This window comes from Hirundo rustica, chromosome 7 (assembly GCF_015227805.2).
Source record: "Hirundo rustica isolate bHirRus1 chromosome 7, bHirRus1.pri.v3, whole genome shotgun sequence".
NCBI classification, from domain to species: Eukaryota; Metazoa; Chordata; class Aves; order Passeriformes; family Hirundinidae; genus Hirundo; species Hirundo rustica.
The window spans coordinates 4015475-4032573 of record NC_053456.1 but is presented as its reverse complement, the minus strand read 5'-3'; the positions used below and the strand labels follow the sequence as shown (position 1 = coordinate 4032573).

The 17099-nt window shown below is 37.7% G+C and overlaps 1 protein-coding gene across 1 annotated transcript in view; it reads left to right on the top strand.

Moving 5' to 3' along the window:
* Window positions 1-17099, top strand: part of ARHGAP15 (Rho GTPase activating protein 15) — a 332079-nt gene that overhangs the window by 52837 nt on the left and 262143 nt on the right. Inside the window, exons 3-6 of the mRNA XM_040069035.2 lie at window positions 640-714; window positions 3913-3974; window positions 5323-5410; window positions 11647-11736. Of these exons, the coding sequence (XP_039924969.1) occupies window positions 640-714; window positions 3913-3974; window positions 5323-5410; window positions 11647-11736 (315 nt within the window). The remainder of the gene's footprint in view (window positions 1-639; window positions 715-3912; window positions 3975-5322; window positions 5411-11646; window positions 11737-17099) is intronic.

Below are 17099 nucleotides of genomic sequence, written 5' to 3'. Positions count from 1 at the left end.
TTTTATTTTGTTTTAATAGTTTCTGGTATAAAACAATAATTTTTTAGAATTAAGTCACAGTTGATTATATTTTCCTCCTCAAAGAAAAGGGAGAATTGGAGGAAATCAAGGACTCAGTATTTGGGACCAATTGTAGAGTCAGAGTCCAGTATTGCTGTAACCTTTCAGTCATGGAGGCTTTGGGAGCAGCTTTTAAAGCAGTTTAAACTTGCTGGATTTTTGTGTGCTTGTGCCAATTTTTTTTCTGATTTCTTCATTGACTTGTTTTTTGTGGCCTTGAGGTTATAATCAGCATCTTTCCTATTTCTCTAAAATGGGTTTAAGAGCGCCTAACCAGTTAAACCATTTTTGAGGTTTCTAATGGGAAAAAACCCAAAAACTCCATAATTCAGGTTATTATTATCAGCTGATTAATTTTTAGGTAGATCTGCCAAAGTAACACCACAAAGAAGAACTTTTATACCAGAGTCCATCAGCGGTACATTTTAAATACCCAGGGTTCAGAGGAAAACCAGAAAGAAACCCCAAACCTCCACTCAGTACATGCTGTGTGTTCCCTGCAATTAAATTTGTTGGTCCATCTTTACCTGTGTGTGTTTGAATCCTCTCTAAATGCAAATATTTCTTCTTCTTTTTCAGATAAGTCGTCACAGAAGAAATCTTTCCCAACACAACTTGACATTTGCAGACGTCATCAGTACCCAGGACCCCGCGGTAAGAAATTTCTCTCTAGAACCGATAAATCACTCTGGTTATTTTAAAGGTTTATAGCGTAAATGTTGTGCTTGCTGTACTAAAGAATGAATATGCAAGGACTTGGATGCCTCAAAACATTAAGGGATGTGAGGGACTTTGATTAATCAATAAAAAGAATAAATTCAGGAGTTACAAAGTCATTCATATGGCTTGACTTTGCTGTTAATTCCCTTGTACTTGACTGAGGTTTTGTCTGTGTTAATATTTGGTATAAAGGAATGCGATGAAGTCTTTGTCCTCTCTTTGCTCTTATTAAGGTGTTTTTAATTTTACTATTAATTTGTATAAGGAATATTATAATGAAATTAAAACCAATAAATTTTTGACTTTAGAAGAATCTAGAAGAATTTAGAAGAAACAAATGTGTTTCTGCTAAAATAAAATGAATATGCAAATACAAGTTCATTAAAGAAAGGTTAGTATCAGCAGTACTGTAGCTTACACAAACTTTTCAGGATTACGTACGTTCAGAAGGTTAGAATTCTACTCAAGAAAATTATAAAATCTGTATGTGGCACAGTAATAATTATGTTTCCTTATAGTTCCTAACAATATTAGCTCATGACAAGGAGAGCTTTTTTTTTTTTTTTTTTTAAATTTCTTATTTAGAAACTCAAATACTTACACTACGTACTCTCATTTTTACTGTTCTTCTAAAAACAATTTAAAAAATCAAATCTACACAAACTCCACAAAATAATTCCATTTTCCTATTTCTATGCTAATTCTTCAAGGCATTTTGGGTCATTTTCTCAACCTTCCACATGTTGAAAAGGTGCAGCAAGGGGCAGCAGCTTAACAACAAATGATGATATTTATTGAGACAGAAACAAAATATATAATCGGGATATATTTGGAATTCTTTACAATCCAATATCATCCATTTGCAGAAGTATTGCAAGTTGTTCCTGAGCTGTCCTAAAAGTGTTTTCTTGGGAAAAAAGGTAGCATAGAAAAGGGGATATTAACAGATGTTAAACAAGGGGAATGGAGAATCCCAAACAGAAATTATAAAAATATTGGGGTCACTCTAGATATATTTTTACTTGATTTTGTGGTAGGTTTTTTCATAATTCTATGTGTGCCCTTTATATTAATTACAGAGAAAACTGAGCACGTTATCAAATAGAGGTGGCCGTGCTAATTTTATTTAAGGACAGCACCTGTACTAATTCAATTAAAGCAATATATGTGAAAGGAGTTTTCTTAGCAGGGAGAGGGCTCATATTAACTGCAGCTCTTGTAGTTTTTTACTGTTCAGTTTTGAGCCATTTAATTTGTAGCAAATGGTGGATTTGAGCTATGTAATTTAAGTCAGGATATTTTATATACCCAATATTTGTTAGCGGATTTGATATCCTAGCTGAAGACCATTATAAGGAAAATATGACTGAGCAGCAACATTTTCATCTGGAAGCACATCCAGTTCTTAACTTCTCAAGACTGACAACAAAGGTGATTCAGATCTGATGCTGAAAAGTAATATTTTCCTTTAGTTCTGGATTGTTTAAATAGCAGTTTGGGAAGGTGGTTGATAAACTTCGAAAAAATGAGATTTTGGATCTGATTCAGGGAAGTAATCAACAGTTTGAATGGTTAGCCAATGCTCCTCCCAGGTTCTGTTTCCAAATGGACAGAAATATTAAAAAGAATAACTTTTTTCCTAAGTTGTTTGGCATTTCTGGCCCTGGCGAACCACTAGAAGTTTTATGCTACATAACCAAAGGGTTAGAATGGGAAGCAAAACATCAAAAATGTAAAGAAAGAGGGGGAAAAAAAAAAAAAAAAAAAAAGTAGGGGGAGATGGGGATTAAACCTTACTTTAGCTCTGCTATTTCACCCATCCATCACTAGATAAACAGTGACATAACTGCACAATAATCCCCGTACACTTTCTCTCTGGGTTTTCTCTGGTAATGATATGCATGACAGGAATTTACATGAGATAATGACAAATTACAGACGAAGCACACGCTGATCCTCATGTATCCGCTTGACAATGTCACCTAAATCACTGTCCATGGGCCTACAGGCCTTTCCATAGGTACAAACAGGAATGTGCACATATATATGTCATTACATGTTCTGTACCAACCACAGACAAAATCTGAGGAAATTGTGGAACGTACTACGCGGTTAAAATAATGCTATTTTGCACAATTGAAATAACGGACATGTTTGATTTAAAAATCCTTATATTGCCTGTTAAAGCATGTTTTATTGCTATTTAATGGCTTTGCAGACAGCAGAATTCTATTGAAATTGTTATGAAATTGCCTTGTGATGCAATTTACTACAAAAGCCGTGTGGGGTTTCTAATATCCAAGCCGGACACTGGCCCAGTTGTGTTTGAAACCAAAACCAGACTCACTCTTAATCACAGTTTTGTTTCTTTTTCCCATTACTGACACAGTTGAGACACCGTTAGTTAATGAGACCTGATGAGATGGACATTTGTTGGGTTTGGTTGAAAAACAGTCATCTTGCTTTGTTTGGCTTTTAGCTTTTAAAAATAAAAGTATATAGATAAAAATAACCCCTATCCCAGCTGTACAAAGGGATATTTCAGCTGATCAGAGAGCCAAGGGTCTGCAAGGGGCTCTGGCTTAAGGAAGGTGTTCAGAGAGGTGGAGGAACACAAATAGAAATGAAACAGAAGTGCGAACCTAGGCCTTGCTTCTAATACACCAAAACTCAAGCACAGCGTTGGGACCCTACAATCAAGTGTCACAGCCCCATACAGCGTCCTCAGTGTGGTGTACCCGTCACTGCTAGTAATGAAACTCAATATATTAAATGATATTTTAACATCCTTTACCTGCATTGTATTAAAAATTCTTTGCTCGTAGCTAGAAATTTTGCCCGCATTTACATAAATCCCCTCTAAACAAATAGAATAAAATAAAGTAAAATTAAACCTTATTGTTTTTTTTTAATTCTGGGTGATTTTGCGTGCAGTAGTTGACTTTAAGTTTAGTTCGCAAATATTCAAAAGAATGGAATATACCAGAAAAACACCAGGTGATTAAATGGAGAATTGGTTGTAAGATGCCCCACGTTAGAGAAGCTGGGTGCAGACTCCTATGCACGTATTAAGTGGTTTTATTCCGCTGAATAAATAACATGGCTATAACTTTCTTGTTTTCTTTCTTGCAGGTAGTGGAGAAGGAAGGATATCTTCTAAAAGCAAAAATAGCAGATGGCGGCAAGAAATTAAGGTACAACATGGGAGTGTGACAGAGCTTAAAGGGGATCCAAGAGAGTTGGAGAGGAACTGTGGATGGGGCCTGGAATGACAGGAAAAGGGGCAATGGCTTCCAACTGACAGAGAGCAGGGTCAGATTAGATATTAGGAAGAAATTCTTGTCTGTGAGAGAGGTGAGGCTCTGTCACAGGGTGCCCAGAGAAGCTGTGGATGCCACATTCTATTCGTAACTGGTGTCATTTGGTATAAATTGGGTACTGGATTTAAGATATATTCCAAGATATATAGCCATTGAATTCCTTTAGTAATCCATATTCATCCAGTCTATCCAACTCACAGGAAAGTTTATTTAAATCTGCACATAGAACACTTGACCACTTACTACCTTGTGCACTTACAAGACCGCTGTTAAATGGAAAGAAAAAGTAGAGAAAAATAATGAAGATCTGAGGTGGTGCTTAGCAATAGACAGCTCACACTCACCACATGAAGCAGATCAACTGTGGGTTTATGAGTATTTCTGTAAATATCAGATGTTATGACCCCTAAATTCATCAGTCAAACTTGAGCTGGTGATCTAAAAATAGCTTTTTATCAGATCAGACTTATGATTATGTAGTGTATATATAGGTTACAGGTATAGGTTATAAGTAATGTATATAATAGCATTTTCTTCTGAGTTGAATATTATGTTTTTCTGTATCAGGGGACATTCTTTCACACATCCATGTGTATTTTTACTTTTCACTAGCCCCAGCAGTTTGTCAGTTCTTTAGGACTGTACTGTGAACTCCTGATGTTTAATGGTTACTCAAACCTTGCTCAGATATTGTCCTTATCTTCCTTGCACTCCTGTAAACTTTTAGTTTAGGGAAAGGAAAAAGCATTTGGGACCTTTTCAAGCAGACCTGTTATTGAGCTCTGTATAGTCAGATCAGCATTTTTCCTTCTCAGTTTTATTTTAAGTATTAGGTACCAGAAGGGCACCAGCTATTTCAGAGTCCTCTACATGTGAACTTTGAGCATGTGTGAATAATCTCACCATTTTCATTTGACACCATGGCGAAAAAGAAACGCAAATGGGCCTCAAAATATGAATGAGGAGAAAGAAGCCCTTCAAGCTTTGATAGGTTGCATTTTGGGTATAGTTAGGATGGCGTAACTCCGTCAGTGTTGATGGAAGTTTGTTGGCAGCATTGACTTTAGACCATTTTTATTTCTGATATACGTATATTAATATATATATTGTTTTAATAATTAAAAGCCAAGTCTATGAATGAAATATCTTTTACCCCCTGCTGGGGTGCCTCACAGATTTTCACCTTTCTCTCTCTCTCTTTTTTTTTTTTTTTCTTTGATAGGAAAAATTGGTCCACCTCCTGGATTGTTCTTACTTCTCGGAAAATGGAATTCTACAAAGAATCCAAGCAGCCAGCGCTGGCCAACCTGGTAGGCAACCAACCATCCAATACCCTCAGTCTCCTGGCAGCTATTATTTCAATGCAAAAATTTTGGTGTTTACAGAAGACAAATTTAGACTGAGCTGGCTACTTCAAAGGTTTGGAAACAGCTGAAGGAAAAATGCCTTGATAAGCTTTTGATCAGACATAGTGTATATGAAGAAATAGCACACAGCATGTCCTTTATTAAGAGGTGCATTTCGAGAGTAATTGCAAAGTGAGACAAATGGTGAGTGACTGCCCAGTAATGTGAAGGTAACACTTTAAATTAAGGTGCCACTTATAAATGCTTTATTCTTATTTATGAAAATGATCACTAAATGCAGCTACTTTCTCAAATAACGTATTATAAAGTATGTTATAAAATGCATTAGTAATAAATGCTGAACAGATGATGCGATGAGAATCTGTTGCAAGGGATATTGTGAGGCGTAAATTGTATTAAACCATGCATGTGCATCTTTAATACATGAATTTAAGTTGTTATCTACCATCCTATAAAGTGGCTTATACATTAATAAATAATAATAAATTATTTATAAGTGGCACCTTAATATAGGGTGTTACCAAAGCAGAAAACATTACAAGTTAGCAAAGTGATTTTTTATCGCAGTATAAATGTGACATCCACCATATCCCGCTAACCTTCCTGTATATTTCTATGACTCCGTCTAATGCAGCTAATGCAATTTCTGCAGCCTGTAGTTACTACAGAGAGAAATTTGCAGCACCTTTTTATCGTGCCCCAAGGAAAGGCCACCCATCTTTGTCTCGGGGGATGTGACAGCTCTGCTGCGCGAGCGGTATCTGCGCTCGTCCCCTCGGTGTTGGGCACTGCCAAACCTCAGCTTGGGCAGCAAAAGGGGAATTTGGTGGCTCTGTGACACCGTGGGCAGCGAAGAGACGGGTTTGACAAAGCTCTGTTGTGAAAGGCTCTCAAGGCCTGATCGAACCTGCCAAATCTCGTCGGCGTGATGGGTGGCCGCGAAGGTGCTCTCTTTGGCAGGAGTCACAAACAATAAGTTATTGTTGCTGTGGCAGGTGATGCAAACCATTCTTCTATAAGTCCTAGACCTAAAATAATGATAAATCTATCAATGCCACCTGTCATGAAATCAGCCTCGAAGAGCACATTTTTTAAAAGAGGGTGAGCTTTGTGGAAAAAGAACCCTGGAAGAGACGAAACAATAAAAATAAATAAAGGGTGAAATCTGGCACTTTCTGCTTGTGTTTGTGCTAGTCCAGTTGGAAAATGCAACTTCTCTGCAGCCACGAAAACAGAAAAGCTTAAATATATTGTTCTATATAGACTATATAGAACTATATATTCAAGCTTTAATTAGACTATAAAGTCTGATTTTTTCAGAAATACCTCTTCTCCTTAAAGTTGAATTTTATGTTATTAGGAAAAAGGAAAATGTCTAAGGTGAACTTATTAGACTATTCTTATAATTAACTAAGTGTCTTGCTCCTCTACCTGCTACCTCTTCCCTCTCTTTGCAAGCCCTCACCCAAAGTCCAGGAGATAACTGAACTGGTGGAAATTTAACACACAGGAGGCTTGATTTTACTCTGAGACTCCTCAGCGTGGTTAAAATCCCCATTAGATCTTTAGGGATTTGGATACTAAACTGGACCTGCCTAGAGAATGGGATTTTGGCCCTGATCTCAAGCAGTTTAACTAAAAAAGTGATGGTGTATTATGAAACGGGACCTCTTGAGAGGTCAGTCCCTATCCCTGAAGCCTCAGTCACCACCAGCGCTCATTTTATCAGTGAGATTAAAATCTCCTACCTCCTGTGTTAGGAAGAACACAGACATATTGAACCCGTATTTTCCTCATTCTGGGTAAAATAAGTGGGTTTTTTTTGTTGTTTTCTTTTATTCCTGGATTTGAGCACTGGGGCTGTGAACTCAAAGATCACTAGGTGAGAAAAATCTGTTAAAGTTATATTTTCTGTCTGTTGCATAAAACTTAAATGCAACAGTAAATAAAAAAATTGGGTGAAGCTTGAAAACAACAAGAGCTGTCAGCGTTTATAATCTTATAACCCAATTTCTTAAACCCAAATTTTGCACATCAAAAAAAGCTAAATCGCCATGCTTAGTTCATCTGATAAAATAAATGTACTGCTTATTTCCTTTGTAAACCACTTAACCAGATATAATTTTGATACTGGAAAGAGACTAATACAAAAAAAGATTCATTAGAAGCATTTGTTTCCTGATTTTATTTTATTTTTTCCAGTTTCAGTTTACTTTGGAAAAGGGGGAACTCAACCATTAATTGCATAATGTAAGAGAAGCAATGTTCATTCACAATAGTATGAATTATAACAAACCATTTTTACTGTTAGCAGGAAAATGATGTGACTTAACAAAAAGATTAATGTTCCTTTGTATTCTAAAGATATTAATTCATTAATTATTACAGTAATACTGTACTTGGAGCAAAAATTTAGACTAAGACAGCATCATTAAAAGAGGAATATTTCACAAAACAAAGGCAACAGGAGAGAGGGAAATGAGAGTGTCTCTAATCACACCACTTTTCATGGCAATGGGACTAAATAGCGTTTAGAGGTGATCTAAAATTCTATTTGTTGAGATCTCCGGTGAAGTTTTAGTCAAAGAAATGGCAATACCTGAAAGGAGGTTTTGCAGTTCCTGTGTATGACTGTAGGTGCAGGAGTCACTGTGGCGACTTTGATGTTGCTTTGTACAGAGAGAACTGGGATCCATTGCTTTGCTTTCTGGTGAAGTTTGTGACAAAATCTGGAGTTATTGGAACTAATAGAGCACAGCAATTAAAGCACACAAAGGAGAGATTCAGAAAATTGGATTGTTTACAAATGCCACTGAAAACGCAAGTTTGCATCCCATGTAGCTAAATCATTAACTTTTGCTGCTGCCTTGATCATTTGTGGTCCTGGGTTTAATACACTTTGTTTGTTTGTTTAACCATTCTTATGAATTTGACTAGCCCTTTATTTTAAATTAAGGACATTGTGATCTAAATGAATCACAGCTCCATTCTTCCTTACCAGTGTTTAATTCTATCATCAGTTGGTCTTTCTGATCAAGAAAATGTAGTCAGTTTATTCCCTCAGATAGTTTATTCAACAGAGGTTATTTTAACCTCAGGTTATTAGCCCATCTGCAAAGTAATTTAGTGAGTGAAAACGCTGCTGAAATCCATATTCATGTTTAGGAAGATTTCATCTTAGCAGACACTTGTATCAATTTGCAGCATAACCCCCTGCAACAACATTGATATAACATAATTGCTCTGACTGCAGAACACAGAGCAAGGACGTGGAGAGCTCAGGCTCCCCAGTCACCTTAAATTGCTCTCTCCCAGTGTCTCTGAGTGTTGCATAAGCTGGGAAGCCAACTCCATAGCAGGGAAATCTTTTAGCCAAAATGAATTTCCCTGTAGATTTCCTGGAGTTCTGATGGATTTCGGTGGATGCTCCCCAGGAGTGCAGCAGAAGGGTGGTGGGCAGTTTCAGGCTCAGTGGATCTGAGTGATTTAGCACGAGATTTTCATCGGAAGCTTCACATTTTATGCCATACCCGTGAGTTCATAGACACATTGTGGTCAGAACTGATACATTCTCCGAAGGATAATGTTTCATAGAATCATAGAATGGTTTGGGTTGGAAGGAACCCTAAATATCATTTTGTTCCACTCCCCTGCCATGGGGAGGGAGACCTTCCACTAGACCAGGTTGCTCAATTCATGTTTATTTTCCCCCAGAGAAAAAGACTGACTCAAATAATTATTGCACACAGCAGAAGCCTGTTCATCTTTCCCACACCACAAGCCTGCATCCCATCCCTTCTGGAGAGGGAGATGCACATGCTTGTACTTTTCTTCTGCTTATTACAAAATCAGAGCTGTAAACAAACTCCAGAGTCCTGCAACAGCAGCAAAAATACGCTGCATTTTCACTGGGTGCACAGGAGGGTCCGGGTTCTGCTGTTGCATGTATTTTTGTACAATAATAGAAATTAGCGATACTACTGAGTTCACTATTCCATCTTCCTGCAAAACCTCTCAAGGCCTTTCATTGTTTTTTCTCCCTTCAGTGTTCCATGACAGTTTTCCTGAGGAAAATATTCTGTAGCCCAGTAATGTTCACTATCAAAAAGCTATTTCTCTTTCTTTGTCTACATGTTAATCTCTTCCTTTAATCTCATCATGTGTCTCCAAAATTTCTCAACTCTTTCTGCTGGTGGCATAAAGCTGTCCTTCTTTGTTAAAATATTTTCAGACTCAAACTATCCATGTGGGTAATTTTATTTTTTTCCAAAGAAAGTAAGATTGCCCACTTCGAGATGCCTGTGTTGCGTGTTCCTGATGGGTTGCAGAGCTGCGTGTGTGGTGCAGATCTGGGCATTGCATGGAGTCCTGGAGATGAGCTAAGCCTCGTAGCCCTATTTATAAAAGTACTGGAATATTGAAAACCCATTCATTTGAATACTTGAATATTTATTCAAATCTTCAAATATTTGAATAAATTCAATATTATTTATTTGAATATATATTCAATTTGAATATTTATTTGCATTAATATATCGGTGCTTGGTGGTTTATTTTTTTCCAATTCTGCAATTTTTGCCATGCAAATATTGGCTGACTAAATTTCACAACTTTTTTTTTTTTTTTTTTTTTTTTTTTTTTTTTTTTTTTTTTTTTTCCCCAAAATAAAACCTCAGTGCTGCAGTTTTGATCTGTTATTAAAAAAAAAAAGAATTTGGAAAGACTAAGGTCTTGTCAGAGGCCAGGCAGGAAATTTGAGGCAGAGGTGGGGAAAAAGAAATCCTCAATCTTTTCTTCCAGTGGTTTAACCACAAGAACATCCTTCTGTTTTGAAGAGTATATTTCTTTTATTAAAAAAAATTAATAATAATAATGAAAAAAAGGAACAAAGGCACACAGGACTGTCAGTTTTAGTGGAGCTTAACCATTGTGGTTTTATGGTTTGGCAAATGGAGAACATAATTACAATCCCAGTACTGAAAACTTCCAGAGACTACGCCTGCAAATCACTTGACCAGGATCTCTTTGCTTCTTTTAACCTAAATAGGTTCTTTTCCTCCCATCTCAAAGGCATCCTGGAGAACACACATACTTTAGCCTTTAATAACAACATCTGAGAAATTCAGTGAGCAGTTTTTGGAAAGATGAATCTGTGGCTGGTGCTGGACTGGCCACTCTTAACCCTATAAATTCTGGTTTTTGTATCACTAATGACATTTTTAAGGTAACTATGGCTTAAGAGTGGCAGAGAAAATAGTTGCATCAAGCTGATTAATTAAATTGTGTGGATATCACTCCATCCCTTACCTAAAAGAGAGTTGGTGGCATTTTTTACTGTTAATATTAGTATTTTTACTGCTGAGTAGGATACGCAGCAACCCAATCTACAAAGCCTCCTCTGAACTACATGGGCTTTGCCAGAACTGCTGCACAGGCAGAGTCTCTGGAGAAGGAGCTTCGATGGCAAATGAGGATTATTGTGCTTTACACCAACTCCCAGCAACGTAAATGATACCAGCAAACAAATCTGCTCTTTGAATCACTTGCATCCATATGGAGGAGCAGGGGAGGCAGAGCTGTGTCACTCCAGGATGCGTGGACTGACACTGAGGAGTATCAGCCCTTGTGCTGAGCTCTTTCTGGGCGTCACACACATGCCCTCAAAGCCTTTTCTTCTTTTTTTAGGTGCAAGAAATGATAATTTGTTTGGAGAAAGGAGATAGCTTGTCTTAGAGATATGATGTACGTTCTTGTCTAATTTCTGTCCTTTCCAGTGGCATCAGTTTAAATTTGCATTTGGAAAGCCCACAAATTTTTCTTTTAAACTCAATGACTCTTCAAGAGGTTTGGCGAAGTAAGCGTTGGAAATAGCTGGTCCATGTGTCTGCATTCATGTTTCGATCTACTATATGTTACACTAGACTGTTTTTTAAACCATTTAATTGTTTTTAAAATTAGGCTCTAATATAAGAACCTTATTTCTGAGCTAAGACACCCCAAGAGTGGCTATCTAACAATACCAGGGTATATAATGAGCTCTTTTCTGTAATATCAGCAGCTGTGCTACAACGACGTGTCACTTTAACTTGAACTATTCTTGTTTTATCTGATAGCTGCCCCCATTTGTGAAAAGTCAGGACATATACATGTTGATTTTTTTTTTTTCTTTTCCTTTCCAGAAACCGGGATATAAACCTGAGTGTGTGGATCTGTGTGGCGCTCGCATTGAGTGGACCTCAGAGAAATCCAGCAGAAAGAATGTCTTTCAGGTAAGAGGAAAAGCATTCCACTGCTCGTTTGAGTCTGAACTCTGTGAAGAGGTAGGTTTTATTTCCTTGGTTTTAATAACTAGAGCCTGATTTAATACAGCATTTTTCTTACCAGTATAGGAGTGTAACACTTTACCCAGCATCGGTTTACTATTTTTCTAAGAGAAGGATTTCTGATGACTGAGTCTCCTAAACACTTGAGAACCTGTTGATTTATTGATTAATGCTCTATATTCAATTTGTTTTTAAAACTTAGTAGGTAATTGCTTTGGGTTCAGGCCTAGAATCTTGACCTAGAGGACTTCCATAAACACAACTTCTTCAAACTGCTTATACAAGCACGGCTCCAACGCAGTGCGGTTTCTCTGTTTATTTTTATTGCTGCTCAGGGTCCTCAGACAGTGATGACCCAGGTTCACTTCTGCGAAGGGAGGGGAGGATTTTAAAAGCTTGCCTCTGTTAGGGCCAGCAGAGAAGGACATGTATTTCTCACAGGACTATTCTTCATTGATGGAAAATAATATTATTTAATTCCTTCATCCAAATCCCATTGAATTGGAAGGGAGGATCAAGGCCCAAGAAGATGAAAGGAGGGGAAAAGCATTACTGCAAGGTTAACATTCCAGGATCCAGGGGCTAAAATAGTTTATTGCAACATCTTCAGGTTTTGGACATAGTCCAGCTCCCATGAATATCAGTAGAAAGGATTTGGCTTTTTTTTTTTTTCTGTTTCACTAAATGTTGCATCAAGCCACATCAAAATATTATTCTCTATGAGCCGGGTTGTTTCCCAGAGTTCTAACATTTAAAATGTTTAACAATACAAGCAATAAAGGGGGGAGAGAGGCAGAAGGGAACATGTCAGGGTCAAGATCCTGTTAGTTACCAGGGAGTCCTTTGGCATCACGACCAGTGAAACATGCTGGAGGAACCAACTGTGTCTGGGTCTCGGGTGGAAGAAAAAAAAAACACAACACATAAAAAAACCCCTAAGGGCCTGTACATGGTTTCTTAAAAAGAAATCTCTTTGGGTCAACTGGGTGTTACAGAGGCTTTTTCAAGGTTTATTTTTCTAGACATCTTTCTAAAGCACATGCAATATTTAGAAATATCCCTCTTTTCCAAGACAGCGAGACTTATGCTTCTATACCCCCCACATCTTTCAGGTTTTCTTGAGACAACACTTGGGGCTTTGTCATTTCCTAGGTATTTTTAGAATAAATATTTTGGTTTTGCTGTCAATCTTCAGCTTTTTCACTTGGAATGTGATTAAGTATAACCTTAGCCTTCACTCCTGCAACCCCCTGAGCACACTGACAGGTCTTTTGAGCTTCTAGGGTTTATTTCACGTTTTGTAGTAAGCAAAATTCCTGTTTGGAAATGCGTTTCTGAGCGGCGATTCTTTGCAGCTAATGCATTTCCAAAGCAAAGACAAGCGAAGCTCTGTTATTGATTCACCAAACTGGTGGTACGAAGGCTCTGCAATGCGTTTTCTTCTCACTTCTGTTCGTGTGAGGTGTAACTCCACTGAATCAGAATAATGTGAGAAAGGAAACTCATGCACTACTCTTTGAACCCATTAAAATGTGTCTTCATCAAGCCAATAAGTGAGTAGGAGAGACATTAAGAAGTAAAAGCATGGGAGGAAGGACATATGTTAAGACACATTTTGAAAAGGGATGGAGCATTGTTTAGACAGAGAGCTACGAGAAGATTGTGCCAGATGGTAAGAGCGAAAGAGGAGAAGGCTTTGGCACCAGTAGTGGTGACATTTTGGGAAAGGAAGGGACTGAACGAGACTGGTGCTACATGAGCAGATAGAGTGGGAAGGGGACTGGAGAGGGAGAGAAGATTTGTGAGATAGTCTGGAGGGAATCCAAGGCGAGTTCGATAGCGGAGAGGTCAGTTTGTACCTGGAAACTGAGTATTTCAGGAAACACTTCTGATCTACTTATTCCTGGTGGGTGGGAATAAAATTGATAGTACGTGTCTATTTATTCATAGGTTTGTTCAAATGAAAACAACATGGGTGGCTTTCTTTAATGCTTCCTTGGGTTTGTTTGTGTGAGTTTTTTTTTGTTTTTGTTGGTTTTTTGTTTGTTTGTTTGTTTTGTTTTTGTTTTTGTTTTGTTTTGTTTTTTTAACATCCTAAGTATAGATGCATTGCATTGCAATTTGATTAAATACATTAGCTACTTAACTCTGAAATGATCAAAAATAAGTATAATTGTATTTTCAAAGCCCATCAAAACCTAGTTGGCATTTTGTTTCATTACTTTCTAATAAAACCTTCTTTTCTCATTCAAACAGAGCGTGGTTGGTTTGTGCTAATGTGTTGTATTAGGAGTAGGTGCAGAATTCTGAGTTTGATTTAGCCAGGGCGCTCAATTTGAGTTCATGAATTATAGATCACAAATGGAAAACGGCTTTTGAAATTTTGGGTGGAGGAAAAAGAAGGAAAACTTGGATTTGAAATCTAAGCAGATGACAGTTAATGGATAGCAGCAAGGAGATGGAGCATAGGAGTATCATAAAGAAAAACTAATTGGAAACATGATCGATGCAAGGAGGACAAAAAAAAAAAAAGAGGAAACTGCAAGTAAATTATATTCAGGCAGGAAGATTTGGATTTCTGGTCTTCATCATGATGTTTTCAGCAGTGTTACTCCTCTCATTTTAATTGAGCTACTCCTTTTTTTAACAGGATAAGCATGATCTGTCTCACACTATCCAATTTGTGCATGCCATCTATTTCTGTTCTTGATGAACACATTATGTGGAGGGGTTTGGGGTTTTTTTCCCCTCAACTTTTCATTAATAGTAACTGAAAATATGCACATCTCATAGAATATAACCCCCTGATTTCCTTTTATTTATTTTACTGATGATGTAGCAGGCACCAGGGAAAAGACCTGGTTAGAAACAGCTTCCCATGATGTGGGGAAAGGTAGCAGCTTGCAGTGAGACGTGGTGCTGTTTGTTCTTGCTGGCTGAGTGATGTGATCACTCAGGTCTTCATCGGAGGAGTACTGAATAAAAGAAGATTTACGTTCAAATCACATGCTTTAAATATTTCTGCTAAGTGCTAGTTTGCTCTTTGGTGTTTAGCCTGAAATTTAAAGCACTGAGGATTAAAAGGATTACAACATAATCTTAAATAATCCTAAGTGTCATTTACAGAGAGATGGTTGTAATAACTAAATAAAACCATGTTAAGGGATGGCAGTGTTGTCAGTCAGCAACTGGAGCAGAAACAGCGCCTGTGTCACTCTGTTGTTCTCCTCTTGCCTTTTTTTTTTTTTTTTTTTCTTTTCTTAGTTTGATATTGGGTAGGTGTGTTTTGATGTGGGTTATCAAAAAAGAAAATAACTTAATGGGCTGCTTTTCAGTCAGTACTGATATGGCTGTTGAAACATCAGTAACTAGGCTAATTTGCAGATTTTTTTTTTATTCTAATATTCCATACTTCCTACTTCTAGTAAACTTTTGAGCTGGATCTTATTCTTCCCTCCTGTTTTATTCAACCTCTACTCTAAGTCAAGCAGTCTTTTAATTTGAAATTCATCCTAGACTCCATGGAAGATGTGTTCTTGACCTCTGGATTTTCAATTCGGGGGGTTCATTAGCACAAAGTTCTGTGGTTGTACACTATTTCCTTGAAGAGGTTTTGGGAGGTTTCTCGTAGATAATTCAAAAAAGAGAAGGAAAAAATAGGAGAGAGGTGAAAAGTACAAAAAAGGTCATGAGCAGCATATTTATGAATCGATGAAGCTGCTTTGTTCTCTTAATAGCACCATTCATTTAACTAACAGACATTTTTTGGTTTCTTTAGTCATAATTTTACCCTGTTGACCAAGTTCACTTTTAGGAAGGTTTCATATGAGGAATTTCTGGAGTTCTGTGGCTGGACCATTGCCACAGATGTGGCGTGATACCGTTTTTTGGTTTAGATGTGCTGCAGCTATAAGGGGTTACTCAATCCTACACAGCCAAGGAGTGCAAGTGCGTTTTACAAATAGAGAAAGCTGTACAAGACCTACAGTATTCCAACAGCAAGACAGCTGAGAGTACAACTGCACCTATGTGGAATATGAAAGAATTTATCTTGCAGCTGTTTCATATATAATAGCACTTATGGCGCTGATCCTGGGTAACTCCCTTGTCCTTGAAGCTCTCCAGCTTTGTCCAGGCGCATAATCTGAATGATAAGCTATTTTGTTCCACATACTGTAGGATCAGGAGAGTGTCTGGATGCCTCCCAGGAATGGTTTAAGTCACTGCTTTTTGCCACGGGAGGGATCATTTTTTGTTTCCACGATCTCTCTAGAGGAAGCACTGAGAGTGCGATGTGGAGGGGCTTGGGTTGGGATTGCTATTTGGGTTTTCTTGTGTGTTTTTGAACATAAATGCTGCACAGAGGAGGGAAATCTAAGAAAGCCATCTTGCAGTCTTGTGGTGGTCCTTATCAGCAGCTGGAGCATGTTCCCACCCAAAATCTATCCCAGAGTTAGTCCCGTTTCCTGAGCCTGAGAGGGCTCTTGTTTTCAGCTCCAGGGAGTTGTGCAGGAATCTTTGCTGGCTTTGAATCTGCCGTGTCTTTGATGGACCACTTGTGATCTTAAAACAGCCTTTTGTCCACTTCTGGACCTCAGTGCTGTGGCTGGGGTTTAATTTTTTTTTTTTTCCCCCCCAGAATATGTTTTTTCCCTGAATATGTTATTGCCTAATTAAGACTTGGCCATGTTACACAGTCATTAGGTGGTGTCAGAAAGAGGTTCTTTAGTAACAAATTTATAATTAGGTTTTTGTTTTTTTTTTTTTTTTTTTGTTGTTGTTGTTGTTGTTGTTGGGTTTTTTTGGTTTTTTTTTAAGATACAAAAACAAGAAATGGTCTTCATCTTCAAAAAAGTGCCCAGAGAAGCTGTGGCTGCCCCTGGATCCCTGGAAGTGTCCAAGGCCAGGCTGGATGGGGCTCGGAGTGGAAGGTGTCCCTGCCCATCTAGTGAGACCAGTTAAGGTCCCTTCCAATCCAAACTATTCTGTGATTTTACATATGCATTCTTTTTATTGTTGTAAGTGGGAGATCTTGAACACAACCATGTGGAGCAGCCTCACAATCTTGGTTCTAATTCTCTCTTTTAACGGGCTTGTTAATGACCTTACTGACAAAGCTCCTGCCAAAATATTCAGTGAAATCTAATCAATCAATGTAGATAATCTTCTGGCTTCTCAACATGCCTACTGTTTCCTGTTGTAACCTAAATCCAACAAAACCCATGAATGCATGTCTTTTTTTTTCATGTGTTCTGTTGTCTTTTTGTTAATTTCTTTCATTTTGAATGTCACAGAAGACTTAATGTATT